Source organism: Phacochoerus africanus, chromosome 2 (genome assembly GCF_016906955.1).
Source record: "Phacochoerus africanus isolate WHEZ1 chromosome 2, ROS_Pafr_v1, whole genome shotgun sequence".
In the NCBI taxonomy this organism is placed as follows: Eukaryota; Metazoa; Chordata; class Mammalia; order Artiodactyla; family Suidae; genus Phacochoerus; species Phacochoerus africanus.
Window position 1 is genome coordinate 218573944 of NC_062545.1, and position 26634 is coordinate 218600577.

Genomic DNA, 26634 nt, shown 5'->3' on the forward strand with positions numbered 1-26634 from the left:
CTCATTATGAGAGCTAAAGTATTATGATAAAGAATTTTATAGCAAATTTACATATTTCCTGACCTCTCAGTGACTTCCATTATAAAATTAGGGATAAACTTCACAGTATAGTTTCCATCTCTTCCTCCAAATATACTAAAAATGCAGTAAATTGTTAAAAATTACATTAACAAAAAAATCTCATTTTCTGATAAAAATTATTATTACTTATAATTCAACAATAGTTTGAGAGTAGTGCATCAGATTTTTGGAAGAGAGTCACAGAAGATGAGGCTGGAAGGATAAGTTAAAGCCAAACTATGAAAAGCACTGAATGACAGGAGGGAAAAAAGCAGTAAATTGAGCATTTACCAAGTATGAGTGTACAAAATGTTCTGCACACATTATCTCAACTGACTGATTATAATTCTTTGAGACAGGTACTATTATCCTTATTTTTCTAGAAAAGAAACTGAAGCTTCAGTTTACTATTAAGAATTTTGTTTCTAGTCATGGACTACCAAGTGAAGGAGCTGATGGGAGCCTGTGGCTTCAATTCCAGGCACTAAGAAACTGAAAACATTTAGAATTAATGAGACTAACAACCACCTTTGTGTACACAAAGAAATATTACAATGAATGCTAAATAAGAGATTGGGGATAGAGTGGAGGAGGGAGCAGTCTGTAGATTAATTGGGTGACTGTCATTAAAAGTACTCAAGGGCCTCTACTGGCAGTGGCAGTACAAATGTATTCAGACCACTTTATCATAATCTTTTTCTAAAGGAGACAATAAAAGCATATTGAGCAGTAACAGAGGCTCCTCAGAGACAGAGTCACATTGTATGCATACCTAGTCGTCATTCAAGCCATTGACAAATACTAGAGTCTTTGTAATTAGGCGCACAGAATCATGCTTTCCTAACCACTTAAAATTAAGTAAGTGACTTATTTTGGCCTATAAAACACAGGGGAAGTTGTTTGTGTCATTTTTGGACAGAGGCTTTAAGAGCCAACACTTGGTACATGATGCCTTGTTTTTATTCTCTACCACAGGGACACAGCCTATGCTGACTTATATAGCACAACTGTCCCTTGGTACCTGCAGGGGATTGGTTCCAGAACCCACCACAGCTATCAAAATCCAGTGATGCTCATGTCCCATAGTCAGCCCACTTAATCTGTAGTTTTATATATCCACAGTCAACCAACCATGGATCATGTAGTACTATTTGTGCTTATTGAAAAAAAATCTGTATATACGTGGACCTGCAGAGTTCAAACTCATGTTGTTCAAAAGTCAACTGTACACCACTAATAGTTGTTAGACTGTGGTCCAGTAAAACCCAACAAATTAATAGTCTGTGACTATTGCTCATAAGTGATTTTACTAACTACATAGTCTGAGGAGCAGAAAGAAAAAAGAATGACAAGGCACCATAAAACTCCTAGAAGATAACATAGGCAAAACACTCTCTGACATCAACCATACAAATGTTTTCTTATGTCAGTCTCCCAAGGCAACAAATAAAACCAAAATAAACCAATGGAACATAATCAAACTGGAAAGCTTTTGCACAGAGATGGAAACCATTAAAAAAAAAAAAAAAAACGAAAAGACAAAGCATGGAATGGGAGAAAATAGCTTCAAATGATGCACTGACAAGGGCTTAATCTCTAAAATATACAAACAACCCTACAACTCAATAACAACAACAACAAAAACCCCAACAATCCAATTGAAAAATGGGCAAAAGACCTGAATAGACATTTCTCTAAAGAAGATATACAGATGGCCAACAGACACGTGAAAATATAGTCAACATCCCTGATTATTAGAGAAATGCAAATCAAAACTACCATGAGATACCACCTCACGCTAGTCAGAATGGCCATTAATTAATAAGTCCACAAATAACTGAAAGGACAATAGACAGTAATCCAAAACCATATGAAAAAAATAAAGAACATCAGTAAATCTAAAGCCATCAGTACTGTATTTTTAATCTGATTTTTAAACTATATGATATAAAAGACTAACAAATGAAAAGATAATTCTAAATGTACATTATGAGCATACAGTGTATAATGATGTAACAGGTGCCAATAAGAACATAAAGAAGAGGAATGAAGATGTACGGGCATACAGTTTTGATATGGAAACCTAGCTGTTATTAGTTCAACCAAGGTTGCTGTAAGAATAAGGTGTTAAGCAATCCCCAAGGTAACAACTAAGAAAAGCTAAAACATACACAGAAAAGCAAATGAGAAAGTAATCAAAATTCAACGGAAAAGAAGGCAGAAAAGGAAGAACTTAAGGAACAAAAAAAGATATGACACAAACAAAACAAAGAGCAAAATGCCAGAAGTTCTTTCCTTATCAGCAGTTACTTTAAATGTAGATAGATTAAATGATCCAATTAAAAGACATATTGTCACAAAAGCTTTAAAAAATATGATTCCATTTCTAAATTTTCTATAACAGAATCAATCACTTTAGATCAAAAGAAACAAGGTGAAAGTCAAAGGATGAAAAAGATATTCCATGCAAATAGTAACTAAGAGCTGGGTGCTTACGGTAGTATCTGACAAAATACTTTTAAATTAAAAATTTTTTTGAAAGAGATAAAGGATATTACATACTGATAAGTGGTCAATCCAGGAAGAAGATAAAGCAATTATAAACAGATACACATCTAATAATAGAGCCCCAAAACATATGAAGCAAATACTGAAGCAACTGAATGGAGAAAAAATTCTAAAGTAACAGTTGGACATTTCAATACCCCACTTTCAATAATGTAGAGAACAACATACAGACGAACAGTAAGGAAACAGAATTTGAACAACATTATGAACCCCTCAGACCTAAAACATACACCAAATACTCTACCCAATAACAGCAGAATACACATTCTTTAGCAAATGTACATGAAACATTCTCTAGGACAGAACATGCGTCAGGCCACCAAAATAACTCAATACATTGCCAAAGTTTGCAACTGCCATTCTCTTCTCCACATCTCTAATCTGCTCTATATTTATTAGAGAAGTATTATTAAGTCAAATATCCTAAGAAAACAGTAAAAATGAAATTAAGCCAGTTTAAGAGTTTGTTTTACTGATATATTTTTCATGAATTAAAAGCAAAGTTTCCTAGCTCTTCATTTTAATAAATGCAAGCCATTCATATCAATGAGTGGCCCCCAGAAGAGCTATGAAAAATGAAGTGTTTCTATGGGGTAGGTCAACTACTAGTCAAACTTCCCATAGGCTTAAGGAGGGAGTGGTTTCCCATTAAACTGGTAAAAATAAAAGCAAATTATGGTACTTTAAAACTGTATCATAAAAATTACAGAGAAGTCTTAAAAGAAAAAAATGTTTTTAGGGCTAAACAAGGTGATACAGAAATGTGTCACTATGCAATTGAATTCAACAGGCATTTATTTCAACAAAGTCTATTGTGCAGAAAATCTCAAATACTTTAATTATCAGCTAAAGAAAATAATAATGTGGCAGATAACCTGATGGATTTGGTGGCGCTAGGGGGCCAGTGGGTGGGGTGGGGGAAGAACACAAGGACATGGGGACATGGGACAGCAACTTCAAAAGTACAGCTAATTACACAGTAACATAAGTTACCTAAAGCCTATCTTTCCTTCCAAGTATAGCTTAAATCTCCTTATCTACAAAACTTTCCCTGACGACTCATCGCTTTTCCTTTAACACTTTTAGGGGTGTTCATCCACTTGGCACTTGCCATTAACTATAAACACTTTTCTCTTCATTAGCATCTTATACTCTTTCAGTACCAGGAGAGGTAGTGTTTTACAAATGATAGTAAGCATACAGTTAGGGTTTGATGATGATAATGAAGAAGAATCTCATTCCAGGTTTTCACACACACACCTAAGTTTATTGGGGTGTAACTGACATAAAGCACTCTATGAGTTTTAAGTGCACACCAAAATGATTTTTATATATGTATACATTGTAAAATGATTACAATACAATTAGTTAACATCCAACACCTGAGTTACCATTTTTTTCCTCTTTAAAAGTGGTAAGAACTTTTAAGCTCTACTCTTTTACAACTCAGATTATCAAATTTTAAAATGATTCTGGAGTTTGTTAAGTTTGATCCAGGAAGTTTTGGCAGTCCTAGGTGAATTCTGGACCAAGATAATGTGAGAAAAAGAATGCGTGCGTGCGTGGATGGTTAGGTCACTTTGCTGTAGGAAGAAAATAACAGAATATTGTAAATCAACCAAAATTATTTTTTAAAAAGGCTTTGGTTCTCCAACCACAGTTCTGGAAAGGCTCAGAATGGTTTCTTTCTTCAAACTCTATACCTCTTATTTCATTATATGCAGTCAACTCTATTGTTTATGAGAATATTAATAATGAAATTATTCTGGGATGGAATAAATAATAGTTTATTTATGAAAAGATGCTTACCATTGCTAATCATTAGGGAAATGCAAATCAAAACCACTAAGAGATATCACTTCACACCTGCCAGAATGGCTATCATCAAAAAGAAACATAAATAACAAATGTTAGCAAGGATATGGAGAAAAGGGAACCCATGTACACTGTTGGTGGGAATGTAAATTAGTGCAGTCACTGTGGAAAATAGTTGGGAGGTTTCTCAAAAAAACTAAAAATAGAGCTACCATATGACCCAGGAATTCGACTCATGGGTATATATTCCAAATAAACAAAAATACTAATTTGAAATGATACATGCAGCCCAGTGTTCCTAGCAGTATTATTTATCATTGCCAAGATACAGTGGGGTGCATGTATCATTTACTAATTTACATTGCCACCAAAAGTGTACATGGGTGATATCTCTTTGTTAAGCATCTTTTCATGTGCTTGTTGGCCATTTACATTTCCTCTTCAGAAAAATGTCTGTTCGTTTCTTCTGCCCACTTTTTAATCAGGTTACTGTTTTGATACTGAGTTCTATGAGCTGTTTATATATGTTAGATATTAATCCCTTATCATCATATCATTTGCAAATATTTTCTCCCATTCTGTAGCTGTTTTTTGTTTTGTTCATGGTTTCCTCTGCTGTGTAAAAGCTGCTCCCTTGCCCCAGTTTCAAGCAGCACGAGTTTTACTAAGCAAAACAAAAGCCAAAATACACTCTCAAAGAACCTGCAGCTAGCTGTCTGGAAACCAGAAGCAGCTGTGCAAAAGTTTTTAAGTTTAATTAGATTCCATTTATTTTATTTTTATTTTCATTACTCTAGGAAGTGGATCCAAAAAGATATTTCCTGAAATTTATGTCAAAGAGGGTTCTGCATGAGGTTGTGGCTTCAATCCCTGGCTTCACTCTGTGGGTTAAGGATCTGGCGCTGCCATGAGCTGTGGTGTAGGTTGCAGATACGGCTGGGATCTGGCATTGCTGTGGCTCTGGCATAGGCTGGTGGCTACAGCTCTGATTTGACCCCTAGCCTGGGAACCTCCACATACAGCAGGAGCGGCCCAATAAAATGGCAAAAAGACCAAAAAAAAAAAAAAAAAAAGAGGGTTCTGCCTATGTTCTCCTCTAAGAGTTTTATAGCATCCAGTCTTACATTTAGATCTTTAATCCACTTTGAGTTTATTTTTGTGTATGTTGTTAGAGAATGTTCTAACTTCATTCTTTTACATGTAGTTGTCCAGTTTTCCCAACACCATTACTGAAGAGGCTGCCTTTTCCTCTTTGTGTAGTCTTGCCTCCTTTGTCATAGACTATTTGTCCATATTAAGTTGTAGGTTCATTTCTGGGCTGTTTATTTGGTTCCACTGATCTATGTGTATGTTTTTGTGCCACTGCCATACTGTTTTGATTACTGCAGATTTGTAGTACAGTCTAAAGCCAGAGAGTGTGATTCCTCCAGGTTTGTTCTTCTTTCTCAAGATTGTTTTACCTATTTGGGGTCTTTTATGTTTCAACACAAATTTTAAAATTTTTTGTGCTAGTTCTGTGAAAAATGTCATTGGTATTTTGACAGGGATTGCACTGAATGTGTAGATTCAATTCTTCTTTTTCCAATCTGGATTCCTTTTATTTCTTCTTCTTCTCTGACTACTCTGTCTAGGACTTCAAAAATTATTTTGACTAGAAGTGATGAGAGTGAGAAACCTAGTTTTACTCCTTATCTTGAGGAAATGCTTTCAGCTTTTCACTATGACTATGTTAGCTATGAGTTTGTCATTCATGGCTCAAATAAATAAAATCAGAAATGAGAAAGGAGATGGTATAACTGGCACCACAGAAATATAAAGGATCATAAGAGAGTACTACAAACAACTACATGCCAATAAAATGAACAACCTAGAAGAAATTGACAAATTCTTAGAAAGGTACGTCTGCCAAGACTGAACCAAGAAGAGATGGAAAACATGAACAGACCAATTACCAGTATTGAAAATGAATCAGTAATTTTTAAAAAACTCCCAACAAACAAAAGTCCAAGGCCAGATGGTGAATTCTACCAAACATTCAGAGAAGAGGTTACTCCTATTCTTCTCAAACTCTTCCAAAATTGCAGAGGAAGGAACACTTCCACACATCCTCTATGAGGCCACCATCACCCTGATACTAAAACCAGGCAAAGATATCATGGATGAACATAGAGGAAAACATCCTCAACAAAACATTAGCAAACTGAATCCAAAGGATTATATATATCATGATTAAAAGGATTATATATCATGATTAAGTGGGGTTTATCCAAGGGATGCAAGGATTTTGCAATATCTACACATCAATCAACATGATACATCACATTAACAAAACAAAGAATAAAAACCATATGATCATCTCTATAGACGCAGAAAAAGCTTTTGATAAAATTCAACATCCATTTATGATTAAAACTTTCCAGAAAGTGGGCATAGTGAGAACATACCTCAGCATAATATTTACAAGGGAGGAGAGGAGAGTTGAGGGCAAAAGCTTTATAGATGTTTGACCTGAGCTTGAAAACTAAGTGAGATAGCTTTCTTGCATAAAAAAGCTAATGGCAAATAAACAGAGTAATTAAAATACATAAGAATTGTGGGTTTAATGTGCTAGAGATAGGGCAAAATTAAGTTCTAAATGCCAGGCCACAAAATAAAGATAATAAAAATCTTTATTTTGTGGCGACTAGAGAGCAACAAAAGTATGAGATAAGGGACTAATATTCTGAATATATAGAGAACTCTTAAAACTCAAAAAAGAAAAAAAAATCTGATTCAAAAATGGGCTAAAGACTCAAATAGTCATTTCTCCAATGATACATAACCAGCCAATAAGCATATTAGAAGATACTCAACAGCACTAATCATTAGGGAAATGCAAATCAAAACTAAAGTGAGATATCACCTCACTGCCACTAGGATGGCTACTACACAAAAAAATAACAATAACAAGTGTTGGCAGGAATGTAGAGAAAGTGGACTCCTTTTGTACTATTACTGAGTATGGAAAATGGTACGGCCCTTGAGGAAAACAGTATGGCAGTACCTCAAAAATTTTTTAATTGAATTACCATGAGATACAGCAATTCTACTCTGAGATACATACTCAAAGGAACCGAAATCAGGGATATATGTATATATGTACATATACACACACATACATACACACACAGAGAGTAGAATTTCTCAATCTTTAAAAGAAAGTCCAACATACGCTACAAAATGCATAAACCTTGAGTAAATTATGCTAGGTGGTATCAGTCAGTCACAAAAAGATAAATATTATATGATTTCATTTATATGAAGTACAGCTGACCCCTTGAACAACACAGGGGTTAAGTGTACAGAACCCCACACAGTCAAAAATCTGCGCCTAACTTTACAGTTGGCCAATTCTGTAGTTCCATATCCTTGGATGCAATCAACCAAGAATCCTTTAGTACTGTAGTACATACGTATTTACTGGAAAAAAAAAAATCCATTTGTTAAGTGGACCTGCACAGTTCAAACCTGCGCTGTTCAAGGGCCAACTACTTAACTGGGTGCAACGATAAATGTTATGTTACACATATTTTACCACAATTAAAAAAAATGGAAATAAAAAAATTTAGGAGTTCCCATTGTGGCTCAGCGGAAATGAATCTGGTATCCATGAGGGCGTAGGCTTGATCTGGGAAACCTGGGAAACTTCATGTGCCTCAAGTACAGCCCAAAAAAACAAAAAGACAATTTACTGATAGGGTCTTTCTGAAATAATATTCCAGGAATTACTGCTATATCATGTTAGCATTTCCGTTTCTGTGTCTTTAGATCCATATGTTGAAATTATTTAAAATAAGATTGAGACTTTTAAAAAAAGTTTGAGACAAGAATCACCCAGTCTGTTTTGAAAAATAAATCTGGTTACCAGTGCAAAGACTGGATTTCAGTATGTAGGAGAAAGTGCCTAGAGGATGAGAATGAATTAGTAAAAAGACAGACTTTCAATAGGCAGGGAGAGGCCGTGAAGGCCCCTAATGCAACAAGTGAGAGTAAAATCCATATAGGCAAATTTATAAACAGTGGAGAGCTATAATCAATCAATACAACTTGAATACCAAACAAATAGGAGAAATGAAGATTAGAAGGTTTTCAACATCATACACTGTATTAAAGATCATGATCATAGCAACAAACTTTAGAAAAGCAACAGTATGTTTGGCTTGGTATGAAGGAAATGAGGTAGGTTTAGACATGATGAGTTTGAGGCTGCCTACAAAGACATCTAATTTGATTTGTCCCGAAGAAGTTGACCTGAAGTGCAAGAAAGCAGTACTCCAGTAAAGAAAAACATCTAAACCTCATCCACGTATACTGAATAATTAAAGCCAGCAAGAATATGAAGACTAGAAAAGAACCCAGAACAAAAATCCTAGGGAACACTAAAGCACTATTTTAGGTACTATATAGTTATTTAAGGTGTTAATTTAAACTTAACAACATCTTCATGAAGTAGATGGTATTAATAACCCCATTCTTCTGGTGAGTAAAATAAACTAAAAAAAAAAAAAACTACAAAAAAAATTAAGCAACATGATTAATACTGAAAGCTAAGAGAAGTCACTGAAAAACTGTAGAGATATGGCAAGTTAATTTTATGTTAGAAAATACATTGAGGGGAAAACCATAAAAGATGGATTAAAAAGATATTAAAATAATCTAGCAGAAAAGTGACAAAACCCAAACTTGAGTAATGTTGCTTGAAATTAGGAAGAAGGAAAAGCCAAGAAGGAAACACATAAGACAGAATATAGTGGACTTGATATAGACTGGCTGTTGGAGTTACGAGGCAGTTAAGAATAAATAAGCCCAAATCAGGGCCCTATTTACCAAAAAAAAAAAAAAGAGAGAGAGAGAGAGAGAGAGAGAGAGAGAGAATATAGTGTAGGCTTCCCCAGGATTAAGTTACTTGAAAGTCAAAATGCGATTTTTCATTTTTATACTTAATAAAAAAATTTCTCCCATCTGACTTTTTAACTGTTATTTTAAAACCCAAAATTTACTCACAATAATTATTAACTTTCTTATATGCTAAATCTCACCAATCCAGAACACTCTGCTTCTGGATCTATGCTTTGTTTGCTCATCTTTTGAGAACTTTAAAACATCATCTTCTCACGGAAGACCCTGACCACTCTATTTCAAGCTGTATCCCCCCACTTTCCATCCTCCTTCTCTGCTTTATTTTCTCCATAGAAAGTATCAGCTATTTTGTAATGTATTTTTACTTATTTATTACTACCTGCTAGAAGAATGCAGGCTCAATGAGTAGAGTATGTTTGTCTCCCCCACCCCTACTTTTTCACTTTGTCTCCTCCCGCCCTTTTCCACTGCTGCATACCCAGCATCTACAGCAGTCCTGGAACCTGACAAAATTTAAAACTTAAATGGACAGACGAATGGATGAAAGCAATTTTTCAGAAGAGTTTTCTGAAAGAGGTAGTACTCTTATCACAAGGACTTCATATTATTCCCCCCTTCCCCCCAAAAAAGCTTTTTGTTTTTATTAGCACTAATTCGGTTAGCTTTTGGTCTGATAAAGAACAATTTATAGGGCTCTCTGAATTGGGCAGATCTTTTAACAATTCTATCATTCTTTGGATTCAGGTGCCAGTCTTATATGTATGGTCAACGAGGGAATAGTTTTCACTATCCAAATTTATATGATAACTTCACTAATAATCTTATTAGTAAGTGTTTGTGCAATTATAATGTAAACTAGTGGCTGTGTAAAACATGCAAAGTTCAACAGTTAAAGGTTACACGTGTTCTGCTGAAGAATACATACATATTGAAATCAAAATATACATGCAATGTTTTGAGAAAATCAAAGGGAAACAAAAATGTGAGGATAACTAACACTGTCAAGTTCATAAACTGAACACAGAACAAAGTATACTGTTAGAAAGAACTTTCTACACAAGTTTTAAGTGGAAAAAAAGCAATTAAAGTTTATTTTCCAGAAAACTAACTCTAAAAACTTATTAGCAAAAAGAAAAAAACAGATATTGAAGGAAACTTTCACACCTGTAACTAATTCAAATCTTTTCTTCTCTTTGATATAATTCAGTAAATGTTTCTGTTCCCTTCCTTGTAGGTTGATCCTAAAAGCAGGATTTTTGAAAAGACAAATTGTGTTGAGATTAGAAATTGCTAACAGCTGGTAAAAATGCTGGGGTAGTGGGTAAGTTTGAATTTTGATAGTTGTTTTGGAGTGACTTTTTTTCAGTGAAGAAGATAATATCTACACCTTTGATATTTGATAACTAAATATACTGAATTTTAACACAATGAGTTTTTTTCCAAAAAAGAATTTTGGCCTCAATAAGGCTGGTCTCTGATAAAAAGCAAAAAGATAGAAAGAATAAGGGGAAAAAAAATCTCTGCTCTCAACAAAGTATACATAATAATGACATGTTTGTTCAGATTATTTTCATTATGAAATTAAAAATGATTTGAAGTTTCAAGATCTACTGAACTCATATTTAAATATAAACACATGAACACATTCTAAAGCTCAACACAAATTATCTCTGATTTATCCCTGGTAGAATTTCCTTCATTAATTTCACTGTAAATTCTAAGACATGAAAGAAAAAGCCATCAATATGAACTTCAATGGACAAGTCTGTACACTGGCTTGTGTAACCAATATGAAAGAATATTTTAATATAGAATGGAATTTATAAAGATACAAAAGATGAAAGAAATGAAAAATTCACTAGTCAAAGAACAGATGACTTTTATGCATAGTCATTTAATATGTGTGCAACCACTGCTGCAGCCTGACTCCCATCACCAATAGGAAGGATGCTGGAAATAACACTATGTGGAAACTACAAATGATTACAGGGCATCTGATGGAGCAGATGGAGCACCATGGAAAATGATATGTAGTATGAAGTTAAGATACCTTCACATAATATAAGGAAGTTGAGATACTCTATAAAAACTCATGTAAGGAACTCATAAGATTTGGAGAAGAGAAGCAAAAGACAATACATTTCTAAAAGTGAGAGGAGGATGACTAACTACTAGCCTCAAATGTTGCCTCTATTCTTTAGGAGTATTATAAACAACTTCAGACCATTTATCCTTCTTTTAATTCCCTAACTCCCCAAATAAAATTCCAAAGTAGTAGATGGCTAGATGGTCATAAAGAGGGTTGCAGCAGTGTATGTGGGTGGTTAAATACACAGAATTTGAAGGTAACAACACTTACCTCTGGATCCTGGCTATGCCACTTATTAGTGTGTAATTATGAGTGAGTTTGCTTGCCCTTTGTGTGCTGCAATTTGTATAGTAATTGTACATAACTACCTCATAGGATTGCTACAGGGATTAAAGTGAGTTTGAAAAAGTGCCTTGAATTGTGCCTTGAACTGTGTATTTACAGTGCCACAGATGATATGAGGATGCACCGTCAAAACTAAATTTTTCTTAGTTTTAAAAATTTTTATACAACTGTAAAGGTTTCCCTCCAGTTATTACAATATACTGGCTATATTCCCTGTATTATACAATACATCCTTGAGCCTATCTTACACCCAAAAAAAAAATAAGTACTTTTTAAAAATTCTCCTCCAACTCTTATATAAATCACTATTTTCCAGATTTTAAAAACATAAATGCAGAATTCCCTGTGGCCTAGCATTATACTGCTGTGGCTCAAGTGTTTTCTGACCTGGAAATTTCCACATGCTATGGATACAGTCCGCCGCCGCACAAAAAAACAAAAACAAAAAACCCCCTAAACTCATAATCCTTCAAACAACTGAAGAAGAAAATATTTTTATTCCCATTCTACAAGTAGGTTCTACAGAAAAACTACAAAACTTACTAAAAAGTCAACTAGAAAGTAGTCTAGCAGAGTTCCCATTGTGGCTCAGCAGGTTAATAATCCTATTAGAATCCATGAAGACACAGGTTCAATCCCTGGCCTTGCTCAGTGGGTTAAAGGATACGGTGTTGCCAGAAGCTGTGGCATAGGTCGGCAGCCTCAGCTCCCATTCAACCCCTAGCCTGGGAATTCCATATGCCGCAGATACAGCGCTAAAAAGGAGAAAAAAAAAGAAGAAAGTAGTCTAGCAGACAAATACACATTAGGCTGACTCTAACCTTGCTCTGCCAAACTGTTTTAATGTAAGAGATCGTGTTTGATTTCATGCAGCAGTTACTAGAAGTTAAACTCTTAAAAAAGTATATTATCAAGTTAAAAATTAAAAAGTATATAAAATATATACAATTTATGAACCCTATAAAAATCACTTTATACAACCACTATGGAAAAGAGTATGGAGGTATCTTAGAAAACTATATATAGAATTACCATATGACCCAGCAATCCCACTCTTGGGCATATATCCAGACAGAACTTTCCTTGAAATCAGACATATATATGTACCCACATGTTCATTTCAGCACTATTCACAATAGCCACGACATGGAAACAACCTAAATGTCCATTGACAGATGAATGGATTAAGAAGATGTGGTATATATACACAATGGAATACTGTTCAGCCATAAAAAAGAACAAAATAATGCCATTTACAGCAACATGGATGAAACTAGAGACTCTCATACTAAGGGAAGTAAGTCAGAAAGAAAAAGACAAATACCATATGGTATCACTTATATCTGGGATCTAATATACAACAAAAATGAACCTTTCCACAGAAAGAAAATCATGGACATGGAGAACAGACTTGTGGTCGCCAGGGGGTGGGGTGGGGTGGAGGGAAGGGAGTGAGATGGTCTGGGAATTTGGGGTTAACAGATGCAAACTATTGCCTCTGGAATGGATAAGCAATGAGATCCTGCTGTATAGCACGGAACTATATCTAGTCACTAATAATGGAGCATGATAATGTGAGAAAAAGGAATGTATATGTGTATGTGTGACTGGAACGTATGTGTGTATATGTCACCTGGCTGTACAGCAGAAAATTGACAGAACACTGTAAACCAGCTATAATGGAAAAAAATAAAAATCATTAAATAATTAAAAAAATTAAAATCACTTTACAAATAATCACTTAAAACATTAGAAATGAAGTAAAATTTGGTGAAAGAAATAATATATTTATAGTAACAGCTGTGGTTCATTATTAACCTTCCCATGAGCTAGGCACTTGCCTAAGCATTTAATATGCAGGATCTCATTTAATCCTGGAAAATAATTACTACTGAATTATCTCATTCTACAGATGAGGGAACTGAGGGTTTAAAGGTATTGACTTGACAGAAGTCATACAGCTGAAAAGCAGTGAACTGACACTCAGTTCCAGGTCTGACACCAAAACCTATATCCCCTTTAATCAGTATTCACACTGCTCTAAGACAATACACATATTAAGCCCACGTACTGAAATGCAGAAATCTTCACTACGGTGGAAGAATACCCAAGTCTAAAAAAATAGTAGTGCTCTTTGTTCAGTTCTCTAGCTTAATATATACAGTCAAACACAGCAAGGCACATGCACTGTCAGGACTACTACTAAAGTTAAGTGACATTCCCTGGAGTCTTAGAATTAGAGGGCAAGAATTTTTTTAAAACCTCTGGAACACAAAAAGTTAGTCTCAAAATACTATTCCAAAACACTCTAAATATATGTAAATCACATTAGTGTGTTGAAGTACAGAAAATTGCATTTTTAACTGTTTCAAGATATACTATTTGCCTCCATTGCCCATCTACAACAGCACAAAAAATAATCAAGAACAGGTGATTCTCTATTGCTTTTTATTTATAGGAGCATGTCTAAGTCGAGAATTAAAATGGGTTATAGTTCCTCTTATGAGCTGTCTTTTCCTATTTATCTTTTGAAATTTTCATACTTCTTAGCAATTTATATGGCCCTTCATATAAAAAATGGTAAGCCTTGGTCCTATTTACGGCAAAAATTTTCCCCAGTTTGTTACTTGCCCTTTTAATGTTGTTCTTTTTACTTCTGTTAATTTTCAGAAATTTAAACTATATATATTGAAATATATTTCCCATTAATTTCTTATATACCTAATAACCTTTGTCTTTCACCATCTAGAAATGTGATAAATGATTCATCTATATTTTCATCCAGCTTTAATGGCTTGATCTTTTTTTTTTAAGTCATGCTTGAAAACTACATGTTCTTTTACTTCAATAGTTCTTTCAATAAAATATTATCTTATTTCAAAAGTAAGGGGGGGGGAGGAAAAACAATGCAAAACGCACATAGCAACACAGACTAAAGATCAAATGTCCATATTTCCTCAAATTCTTACCAAAAGGTAACTCACTGTTTGGGGTATCTGTTTCTTCTATGTACATTCTAAAGCATACAGGAAAAAGTATAGCTTACTGACATTTCACCTCTTCCCCTCATAATCTCTTAGCTCATGTCCCCAATAAAGACTAAAGGGTGCTAGTTCTGGAGTATATTAATAGCAATTCTGAATGTCCAAGAAGGGAGATAGTACATCCATTCAAGAGTTACAGACTGGAGTTCCCGTTGTGGCACAGTGGTTAACGAATCCGACTAGGAACCATGAGGTTGCGGGTTTGATCCCTGGCCTTGCTCAGTGGGTTAAGGACCTGGTGTTGCCATGAGCTGTGGTGAAGTTTGCAGACGTGGCTCGGATCCTGCGTTGCTGTGGCCTTGGCGTAGGCCAGTGGCTGCAGCTCCGATTCAAACCCTAGCCTGGGAACCTCCATATGCCGTGGGAGCGGCCCTAGAAAAGGCAAAAAGACAAAAAAAAAGAGTTACAGACTTATTTAATTATAGAAATCTTTACTCAGGTAATAACAGTTCTAAGACCTGGTAATGTTTGAAACAATGTTTTCGAAATACTGGCTTAGCACTTCAGACAACCCCAAACTGTAATGTTTTGTGAATACAAAGCATGCAAATCAAATATTTAAAAAATGAAAGGCCACAAACTTACTTGGGATACACTGGTTCATACAGGTACTTGTCCTCTCTTGCAGATTTAATGTGAAAAAATAAGATGTAGCCATTTGCCGTCTGAAAGATAAATTTTATTTACCATGAATTAAAGGGTAAAGCTATGACTGCAACTAACTCTAAATTTTAATTTTATATATCCTTACTTTGAAAACACGTTAAGACCCTTCTTTTGAAAAGCTGTAGCTTAATTATGCAAATTAAAAAATCACTTTGTTTCAATATAATACATCTTAATATAACTCATGAAAGGGTTTTTATATATTTAAAATATTACATAGATATGTAACTGAAATTGATACTTCACAGTATAATGTATATACTAATATTCTAAAATAATTTTATTATTCAATAATAGATGATTATTTTGAACTCTGGAATAATATGACAAATAATTTTTCTGAGTTTTTAAAGCAACAATATCATCAATGACAAAATTAGTAGGACAAAATTCCTAACTCAAAGTTCAAAGTTCATATAGTGTAACTTTAGAATTAATTTATGCATTTCAAAATCAACTAGCCTCTGATTTACTACAAAATATACACTGAAACAGAAGCAAAACAACAGAGCAAACCTCCAATTTCTAAAAGTTGAACGTCTGCTAATTTATTAAGTTAATAAAATGTTTTTAAAATATAAATTGTATTCAAACAAACAGTGCCATCATATGGTCGTGGCACATATCTGTGATGTGAAGCTCAAAACAACCATTTTACATTTATATAATATAGAAAATACTATACTTAACTTTTTCTAAACAAACATTTTCAGGCATAGCAGAATGACAGAGCAATGTTTTACTACCCAAACTACTTTATATTCACACTGAATTCTTATCGTTTTGGAGGCAGGAGAGCTTTTACCCAAAGTGGAACTAAAAAATAACTAAAAAAATTATTCAAAGTATCAAATTTCTTTCTAGTACTGGCTTTCTGTTTTTTACATAAATGAATGCCAGAGGAAACACTCAATTGCTTTGTCAAAACCAGGTGTTTTGTTTTTAAGCTATAAACTTTAATATTCCATAATGTATTCCAAAACTCTAGTTCAAATTATTGGGATACAAAAGAAAAAAGGCTAAAATTCTTCAGATGAGATCATCATTCTAATTCCTCATGTGCGATTTTATATTCTTCTAATGAAAAGACTATGGGATCTAAAAGAAAAGAGATTCAAATCAAACCATGTCAAAAGTTTCACAGATATTATGACCCCTATATAGATTAGTGACTGTTTAAAATGTATAAACTCTGTTACACGGGCTAGAAAAGTAAAATAACATGGTCTAGTTCTTAGATGAGTAACACACAAGCACTATCTGAAGTATCAGTCACTCAAGGTCAAAAGGTCAACATTTCAGACTATCAAATGTTAATAATATACTCAGAATTTTATTAAGTAGTTACACAGCTATAATGTCAGGAAAAACACAGGATCGCTTTGCACCAGCATTTAGAAATTTTATATATACAGTATACTAGATGAAATTACAAATAATGGCTTGATTTACTATTTTAGTATTCTGTATCAATCATCTTTACCAAGTATCTGTGGCTTTGCATGTATGTTATATGCTACATATTTCCATATCTCAACTACATTCATCAGTGATATTTCATAAACAGTGCTGCCTCTGAACAACTTTAAAGTTTTGGTGGCAAATAATCTTCCTTAATTAAAAAGTAGCATCTTTATGTATATATATCAAATCTGTTAACTATGTAGTATATGATGACCCTTTTCTTCCTATCCCCAAATACTGCATCTAAGTATGTAACTATCGCTTAATCTGGAGGCAACAGCCCCAACATCTTCTTCTAGTATACATGCATACATACACACACACACATACCCCAAACTATTTAAGTTAATGAAAAGACAAAATAAAGAACCTCAAAGTTCTCTTTCCTGTTATTATCCCTTACCTCAAAAATATTTGTTTCTCCAATCCTACTGGATTACATGGCTTTAATTACAGAGCCCCAACAATCTGTAGGCACCTTATATAATAAACCTTTATGTCCCCTTGTATATAAGAGAATTAAAGCCTTATGGTCACAAAGATAAAGGCTACTAAAAGATAAGGATAAAAGAAAGAAATCACTAATTAAAATAGAGGATGAAAGGTACAGACATTTTTATTAATGCCACCAAGGAAAAAAAAGAACTGGAAAAATACTGTAAAAGGATATTAATAATGCAATATTCAGAAATATGAATATTATAGTATCATTTTTTAATTGCAAATCTAGTAACCAAGATTTTTAAAAACATGCAAATTACCTCAGCTAATTCTACATTTTAAAAAGAGACTGAATTCTACAGGTGGTGGTGGTAGTTGATAAAGTTATCATTATTACTAATTACATGCTTGTATCTTGCTTTGTTTGGGCATTTGGGAGGTTTTCACTTCCTACCCCAGATTAAGTGTATTTTAAAAATTATTTTATAATTGATGCATGACATTTACACTATAAATAGTAATTTTCTATAAACAGAAAGAATTTAAATCTGTGTCATGAGACAAATCACTGTTATTATGTAACTAATGCTTCACCTGTAGGCAGCATTCCAATACCTTCCTCTACTAACCCAGTGCATGAATTCACCACATACTTCAAAATTCCAAGTCATAGTGCATTTATTCCTTAGCATATACCACTTTTTTAAAGCACAATTTTATCTTTCATTTTCCAATTCTTTTTTTTTTTTGGATGTCCCCAGAACATGCAAATTCCCAGGCCAGGAATCAAACCTGTATCACAATCGTCAGCTGAGCCACAACAGTGACAATGCCAGATCCTTAACCCACTGAGCCACCAAGGAATTCAAACATATACCCCTTTTATCAAAAAGAATGACAGATTTATCCATCTGGTTCCAAAGACCTACATAATACATCACAAACATTTCTATAACAATTTAAGAAATAAGGATTTCATGATTTAGAGGTGTATCTTCTATCCCAGCATACTATTTTACCAGGTTTCAAATAAGGCTGATAACAGACTACCATTTTTTAATTCTTTCTTTCTTTCTTTCTTTCTTTTTTTTTTTTGTCTTTTATCTTTTTAGAACCGTACCTGCAGCATATGGAAGTTCCAGACTAGGGGTCCATTCGAAGCTGTAGCTGCCGGCTTATGCCACAGCCACAACAACGTACGCTCTGAGCTGCATCTGCGACCTACATCACAGCTCACATCAATGCCAGATCCTTGAACCACTGAGCAAGGCCAGAGATCAGATCTGCGTCCCCATGGATACTAGTCGGGTTTGTTAACAACCACTGAGACACATCGGGAAATCCTACATTGGTTTGTAAATGATGTTTTCTGTTTTTAGCTTTATTTCCTTATTACATATGTTCAAATACACAAAATGAATCACCTAAAGTCATACCACTAAAATAATAATCTAATATTTTGATATACTCTTTCAGACTTTGTACATTCACATATACATGTTTAAATGAAAAATAAAAAAAGTTGTAAATAATACATTCTCTCAAAGATTGGTAATGAATATCTTCTGATATGAATAGTCATCAAAAATGATTATTCCTAATACTATCACAGTGCATATTGTTTTATACCAGAGCACTAAAAAAACAACTTCTGCTTTTGACCAAAATGGAATTAAGCCAATTTATGCTCCCATCTGAAACAGACAATCAAAAACCAAACAACATCAATAGTTTTCAAAACACTGACGTGAAGCAATGAAGGCCTGTGAGCCCTGAGAGATGAGAAACTGAGGTAAGTTTTATGATTGTCCCAGCTTACTCTCTTGAGAGTTTCCAGGTCACAGCACTGAGAAGGGGAACTGAGACACAGCCTGGTAAACTCCCTGATTTGAGAAGAGGATGCTGAGAGTTCAGGAAGAACAAAGCAGTTACAATTTCTATGAGTGCTAGAGACAAGAGAGCAGCGTGGTAAAAGAATCAAAGAGTACCAATAAGCACATGCATGTGAGGACACTACCAAGGCAGAAGAGAAACCAAAAGGATTAATAAAGGGAACATGCATGGTGCTCAACAGTCCTGAAAACAGTGCCTGTCCCACCAGCACTGAAGAAACTCATGATGTACAAGGCATTGATTAGAATCTTCAGGAAGGCTGTCCTCAGGCATGGCTGTAGTAAATACTAGAAATGTATTGTCTTAGTAGCAAGGAATAATTAGCTCTAGATTGAGCACTGTTCCAAACCCACAATACAAAGCATAAAACAAGACATGAACATATCAAACTGCCTCCAAGTAACATAAGTACATCCCAGAAGAAAGCACAAGATTTACAGAAACACAAAAATGTCCAGCACGCAACAAAGTAAATTCATAATGTCTGGCATTCAGCTGGATTACCACATGTGCATATAGGCAGAAAAACACAAGACACAAAGAGAAGAAAAATCAACTAACCAAAAATGATCTAGAATTCAATCAGATATAAGAATTTGGATAAGGAATTCCTGTCATGGCTCAGCAGTTAACAAATCTGACTAGAATTCATGAGGACGGAGGTTTGACCGCTGGCCTCCCTCAGTGGGTTAAGGATCCAGGGTTGCTGTGGGCTGTGGTATAGGTCACAGAGGCGGCTTGGATCCTGCATTGCTGTAGCTATGGTATAGGCCGCTGGCTACAGCTCCAATTTGACCCCTAGCCTGGGAACCTCCATATGTCGTGAGTGTGGACCTAAGAAGCAAATAATAATAATAATTAGGACAAAAGGGAACTGAAACAATTACAATTGTATTCTATATGTTCAAAAGGTTAGGGCACATTGAAAACCCAAACCAAACTCTAGGGATAAAATCTGAACTATCTGAGATAAAAAAAATACCCTGGACGGGATTAATGGCAGATTAGACATTCAAAAGAAAAGTTTACCGGGAATGATCATGAAAGCACAATAAAGACTATCCTCAAAAGGAGTTCCCATCTTTGCTCAGCAGAAATGAATCTGACTAGTATCCAGGAGGATGCGTGTTTGATCCTTGGCACTGCTCAGAGGGTTAAGGATCTGGTGTTGCCGTGAGCTGTGGTGTAGGTTGCAGATGCGGCTCAGAACCCAAGTGGCTGTGGCTGTGTGGCATAGGCTGGCAGGTACAGCTCTGAATGGACCCCTAGCCTGGGAACTTCCATATGCTGTGGATGAGGCCCTAAAAATACAAAACAAAGAAAAAAAAAAAGAAAAGGGATAGATTCTTGTGTCACCTACCTTAAAAAAAAAAAAAAGAATAATAGCAATGTATGCTGAAAGTCTTCCTCTATGTGAAAATAAAATGTGTATACTGTATGTTCTTTGACCCCAAATTAAATTAACATAGAAATCAAGAACGGAAGATTTCTGGTAAACCCTCTATTTTGAAACTAAATAATATGCTTCTAAATAATTCATGAAAAAGAGAAGAAATCAAGACAGAAATTTGAAAAAAATATAGGATACTAAAATCTGTGGGTTGTTACTACAGCAGTATTTAAGGAAAATTGCATAGCTTTAAATACCTGTATTAGAAAAAAAGAAAAATCCCAAACCAGCAATCTGGGGTTCTATTTTAAACTAGAAACAGATGAGCAGATGAAACCCAAAGCAAGGAAATTAAAAAAAAAAAAAAAGAAAGAGGAAATAATAGAGATCAGAGTCGAAATCAATGAAATAGAAAACAAAAAGAAACAAGCTGACATGAGAGAGGTGTTATCACTATATATTCCACAAATATCAAAAGAATAAAGAGAGGGTGCCGTGAATAACTTTACGACAGTAAATTTAAAACTTAAATGAAATGGACAAATTTCCTGCAAGACACAAAGCTCACAGGAAAGAAAGAGGTACCCTACAACAGGCTTATATCTAAAGCTTATATACTAAAGACACTGAAATTTCAATAAAAATCCCTTCTATAAAACAAAACTCTCAGCCAAGATTGCTATCACTGGTGGATTCTATCAAATGGTTAGAAAAGACGTAGTATCAATTCAACACAAACTCTTCTAGAAAATCTAAGAGGGAACACTTTTGATCTCATATGACCCAAACATTACACTCATACCAAAACCAGACATAGACATTTTAAGGAAAAGAATCTATAAGCCAATGTCCCTCATTAACACAGATGAAAAATTTCTAAAGAAAATTTTAGTGAATTAAATCTAACAATGTATTATCAGGATACTACATCATAAGTAAATCAGGTTTATCCAGGAATGCAGGGTTGGTTTAACATTCAAGAATCAATAAATACTGGACAGCCACATGGAAAAGAATGAAATTAGAACACTCCCTAACACCATACACAAAAATAAACTCACAATGGATTACAGACCTAGATAGAAGACCAGACACTATAAAACTCTTAGAGGAAAACATAGGCCAAACATTCTCTGACGTAAACAACAGCAACATTTTCTCAGATCCACCTCTTAAGAGTATTGACAATAAAAACAAAAATAAACAAATGGGACCTAATCAAACTTCAAAGTTTCTGCACAGCAAAGGAAACCCTAAACAACATGAAAAGACAATCCACAGAATGGGAGAAAACCTTTGCAAGTGATTCAACTGACAAGAAATTAATCGCCAAAATTTATAAACACCTTCTGCAGCTCCATGCCAAAAAAACAAACAACCCCATGAAAAAATGGGCAGAAGATCTAAACAGACAGTTCTCCAAAGAAGACATACAGGTGGCCGAGAAACACATGAAAAGATGTTCAACATCACTCATTATGAGAGAAATGCACATCAAAACCACGATGAGGTACCACCTCACACCAGCCAGAATGGCCATCATCCAAAAGTCTACAAACAATAAGTGCTGAAGAGGGTGTGGAGAAAAAGGAACACTAAGTACACTGTTGGTGGGAATGTAAACTGGTGCAACCACTGTGGAAAACAGTATGGAGATGCCTCAGAAAACTAAACACAGAACTACCATTTGATCCAGCAATCCCACTCCTGGGCATCTATCCAGAGAAAACCATGACTCGAAAAGACACATGGACTCCGATGTTCACTACAGCAGTATTTACAATAGCCAAGACATGGAAACAACCTAAATGTCCATCGACAGAGGAGTGGATCCAGAAGAGGTGGTACATATACACAATGGAATATTAGCCATCAAAAAGAATGAAATACCGGCATTTTTAGCAACATGGATGGACCTAGAAACTATCATGCTAAGTGAAGTCAGCCATACAATGAGACACCAACATCAAATGCTTTTCACTGACATGTGGAATCTGAAAAAAGGACAGACGGAACTTCTTTGCAGAACAGATGCTGCCTCACAGACATTGAAAAACTTATGGTCTCCGGAAGAGACAGTTTGGGGGGCGGGGGGATGTGCTTGGGCTGTGGGATGGAAATCCTGTGAAATCAGATTGTTATGATCATTATACAACTACAGATGTGATAAATTCATTTGAGTAATAAAAAAAATAAACTATTATAGTCAAAAAAAAAAGAGTCAAGGGGCCTGTGTGAAGGGGAAGTAAACAGAAGGACACACACAAAAAAAAGAATCAATAAATATAATTTACCATATTAAAAAACTAAAAAAGATATACACGGTATGACAGTCTCGATAAATGCAGAGAAGGCATTAGAAAAAATTCAACATAACATTCCTGATTAAAAACTGGCAGCAGGAGTTCCCACCATGGAACAGTGGGTTAAGGATCCGGTGTTGCCACAGCTGTGGCTTGGATTCAATTCCTGGTCCAGAAATTTACATATACTGCAGATGTGGCCAAAAAAAAAAGAAAAAAAAATTGTCAGGAAATTAACACAAAAGGATAAACTTCCACAACCTGATAAAGAGAATCTACAAAATACCTATAACAAAAAGATTCTTAATAGTAAAAGATTAAATGCTTTTTCCTATTCAGTATTGTACTGGGCAGCCTAATAAAATCAGGCAATTAAAAAGAAATAAAACATATCCAGATTAGAAAGAAAAAAAGCAAAACTGTTTTTGACATCAGTGTCTATATAGAAAAACTAACATGACCTACAAAAAAAACCATATACTAGGATAAGTAAGTTTAGCATGGCTGCAAGATACAAGATCAATACAGAAAAAATCAACTGCATTTCTACATACAAGCAATGAACAATTAGAAATTAAAATACTGTTTTCGATATTATTAAAAAATGTAAAATATTTTGGGATAAACCTGGCAAAAGATGAAAATACCTGCACACGACTAACCGAAAAATACTGATGAAGTTAAAAATATCTAAAAAAAGGAAGAGATATATCTTATTTATATGTCACAAGACTCAGTATTGCTAAGATGACAACTCTCCCCAAATGGATCCACAGATCCAATGCAATTCCAGTCAAAATCTCAGAGGGCATTTTTGTAGAAACCTACAAGATGATTCTAAAATTCATATGGAAACAAAAGGTCCTACAACAGTGAAATCAACTTTGAAAACAAAGTTGAAAAAGTAACACTATGATTTCAACAGTTATTACAAAGCTAGAGTAACCACAGTAATACTGTATTAACATAAAGACAAACATATTTATCGTAGAACTAAATAGAGAACACAGAATAAAAAAACCCACCTATGTGTGGATTTATCACTTAGATGCAAAAGAAATTCAATGTAGAAAGGATCACCTTTTCAACAAACTCTGCTGGAACAACTGAATATCAACATTTACACAAATAAACTTGGATTCTTACACTGCACCATATATAAAAATCAAGTCAACATATATCACAGACCTAAATACAAAAATCTAAATCAAATCAAAGACTTTAGAAGAAAACACAGAAAGAAGGTATGACCCATTTTTAAAAAACTGATGACCTGGACTTCATCAAATTAAGTACTTCATCCATTCAAAACAACAGTGTTAAGAAAATGAAAAGGCAAGGAAGTTCCCGTCCTGGCGCAGTGGTTAACGAATCCGACTAGGAACCATGAGGTTGTGGGTTCGGTCCCTGCCCGTGCTCAGTGGGTTAAAGATCTGGCGTTGCCATGAGCTGTGGTGTAGGCTGCAGACACGGCTCAGATCCCGCGTTGCTGTGGCTCTGGTGTAGGCCAGCAGCTACAGCTCTGATTAGACCCCTAGCCTGGGGACCTCCATACGCTGCGGAAGCGGCCCAAAGAAATAGCAAAAAGACCAAAAAAAAAAAAAAATGAAAAGGCAAGTCACACAGAGGAGAAACTCTTTGTGAAGCATATACGTAATAAAGGACTTATATCCAAAATACATTAAGAATTCTAGAAATACAAGAATAAGAAAGCAAAGAGGAGTTCCTGTGTGTCACAGCAGGTTAAGTATCTGGCATTGTCACTGCAGCACCATGGTTACTGTGGTACAGGTTCGAGCCCTGACCCGGGAACTTCCCCATGTCACGGGTATGACCAAAAAACAAAAAAAAGAAAAAAATCGAAAAAACCCAATAAGTAAAATGAGCAATTGATTTGAAAGACACTTTACCACAGAAGACATACATGGCAAATAAACAAATGAAAAGATGTTCAACATCATTAGTCATTAGAAAAATGTAAATTAAAACTAAAATGAGATACCACCACAAGCCCATTAGAATAGCTCGAATTAAAAAGGAATATCACAAGCTGGCAAAGAGGAGTAAAAAATTTTGTCCACTGCTAGCAGGAATGTAAAATGGTTTAACTACTTTGCAAAAAGTTTAGCATTTTTTTAAAAACTTAAAAAAGTACTTACCTTGTGATCTAGCTGTTCCATTCACGTTTATTTGCCCAAGAGAAAAGCAACTGTATGTCTATATTAAGACTTGTGCATGAATGTTCATAGCAGTTTTAATTGAAATTTAGCATAAAACTGGAAACAACTCAAATGCCCATCAACAGATAATGGATAAACCAATTGTGTTCTACCCAATAAGATGGAATACTTCTCAACACAAACTATTGATTCATGACAACAGGCATGAACTTAAAATAAGTATGCTGAGTAAAATAAACTAGAAAAAAACAACAGCACATATTGTATAATTCCATTTATTAAAACTCCAGTAATCTCTAAAGACAGCAAACCAATAACTGGTTTTAGAGGGAGGTGAATCATAGCAAAGTGGAGGAATTATAAAAAGGTATAACGTAACTTGTGCAGATGATGCACCTGTTCATTATTTTGACCGTAGTGATGATTCCAAAATTTAATTGTACATTTCAAATATGTGCAATTTATTATCAACTGTACTTCAGTAAAGCTATTTAGAAAAAAGAATGGAAATGATAGTTGAACTTAAAATAGAAATTTTCACTTTCTAGAAAAGCTTCTTCCCATCATATTAAAAAAACCCATCTAGCCTAGTGGAAAATAAATGGTCACAAAGAAAACCAAAGTGGACAGCTACGGTCAACACAGACAGATAACTGAGGGACCATCTAGCATCAGAGGAGCTGCCAGATAACTGTAGCCACATCAGTGACTACAAGTGAGATCAGGAGAACTGCCTCACCAAACCAAGAGCAAATTACATAATGAGAGTAAACAAATGATTATTCTGAGCCACCATTTTGAAGATAATCGTTCAATAGATACTAAATGTGAAAAACAACAATCCAAACAAAATAATATAAGGAAAGGTTAAGGACACCAAGTTAAGGACACAGAGCAAAATTCAAAGAGATCCAGAAGAACAGCACAATAATCACTATCAAAACAGTGTTTGGTCACACTGAGAGAAAGAAAAAAGGAAAAGAGAGACTAACAGGTACTATGCACAACACTGCATTCCTCTTTAACTAGCTACATCACACTCTCTTATTTATAATACTTTTGCTTTCAGCTATTATTTGGTGACTCAATACATTAACATACTGGAAGGGGAAAAAATTGCAATGGAACAGCAGGAATTCTAACTTAGAGAGTTAAACTGACACCTTTCCCTTATTTACAAATAAGTCATTCTAATTTATGTTACAAACAATCTACATTTCCATTTAGCTAGGTGTGAAAGACTATTAAGAGTAGCAGTGGGAGGAGTTCCCCTCTTGACTCAGTGGAAAGGAATCTGACTAGCATCCATGAGGACGAAGGCTCAATCCCTTTCATCTCACTCAGCGGGTTAAGGATCTGGCATTGCCATGAGCTGTGGTGTAGGTCACAGTCCTGGCTCAGATCCTGTGTTCCTGTGGCTGTGGTACAGGCCAGCAGCTGTAGCTCTGATTTGACCCACAACCTGGGAACTTCAATA

General features: G+C 34.8%; 1 protein-coding gene across 1 annotated transcript in view; it reads right to left on the reverse strand.

Annotated features, from left to right (window-relative positions):
* The window catches only part of RIC1 (RIC1 homolog, RAB6A GEF complex partner 1), a 110659-nt gene that overhangs the window by 53952 nt on the left and 30073 nt on the right, over nt 1-26634 (reverse strand). Inside the window, 1 exon segment of the mRNA XM_047767674.1 lies at nt 15406-15485. Within this exon segment, the coding sequence (XP_047623630.1) occupies nt 15406-15485 (80 nt within the window).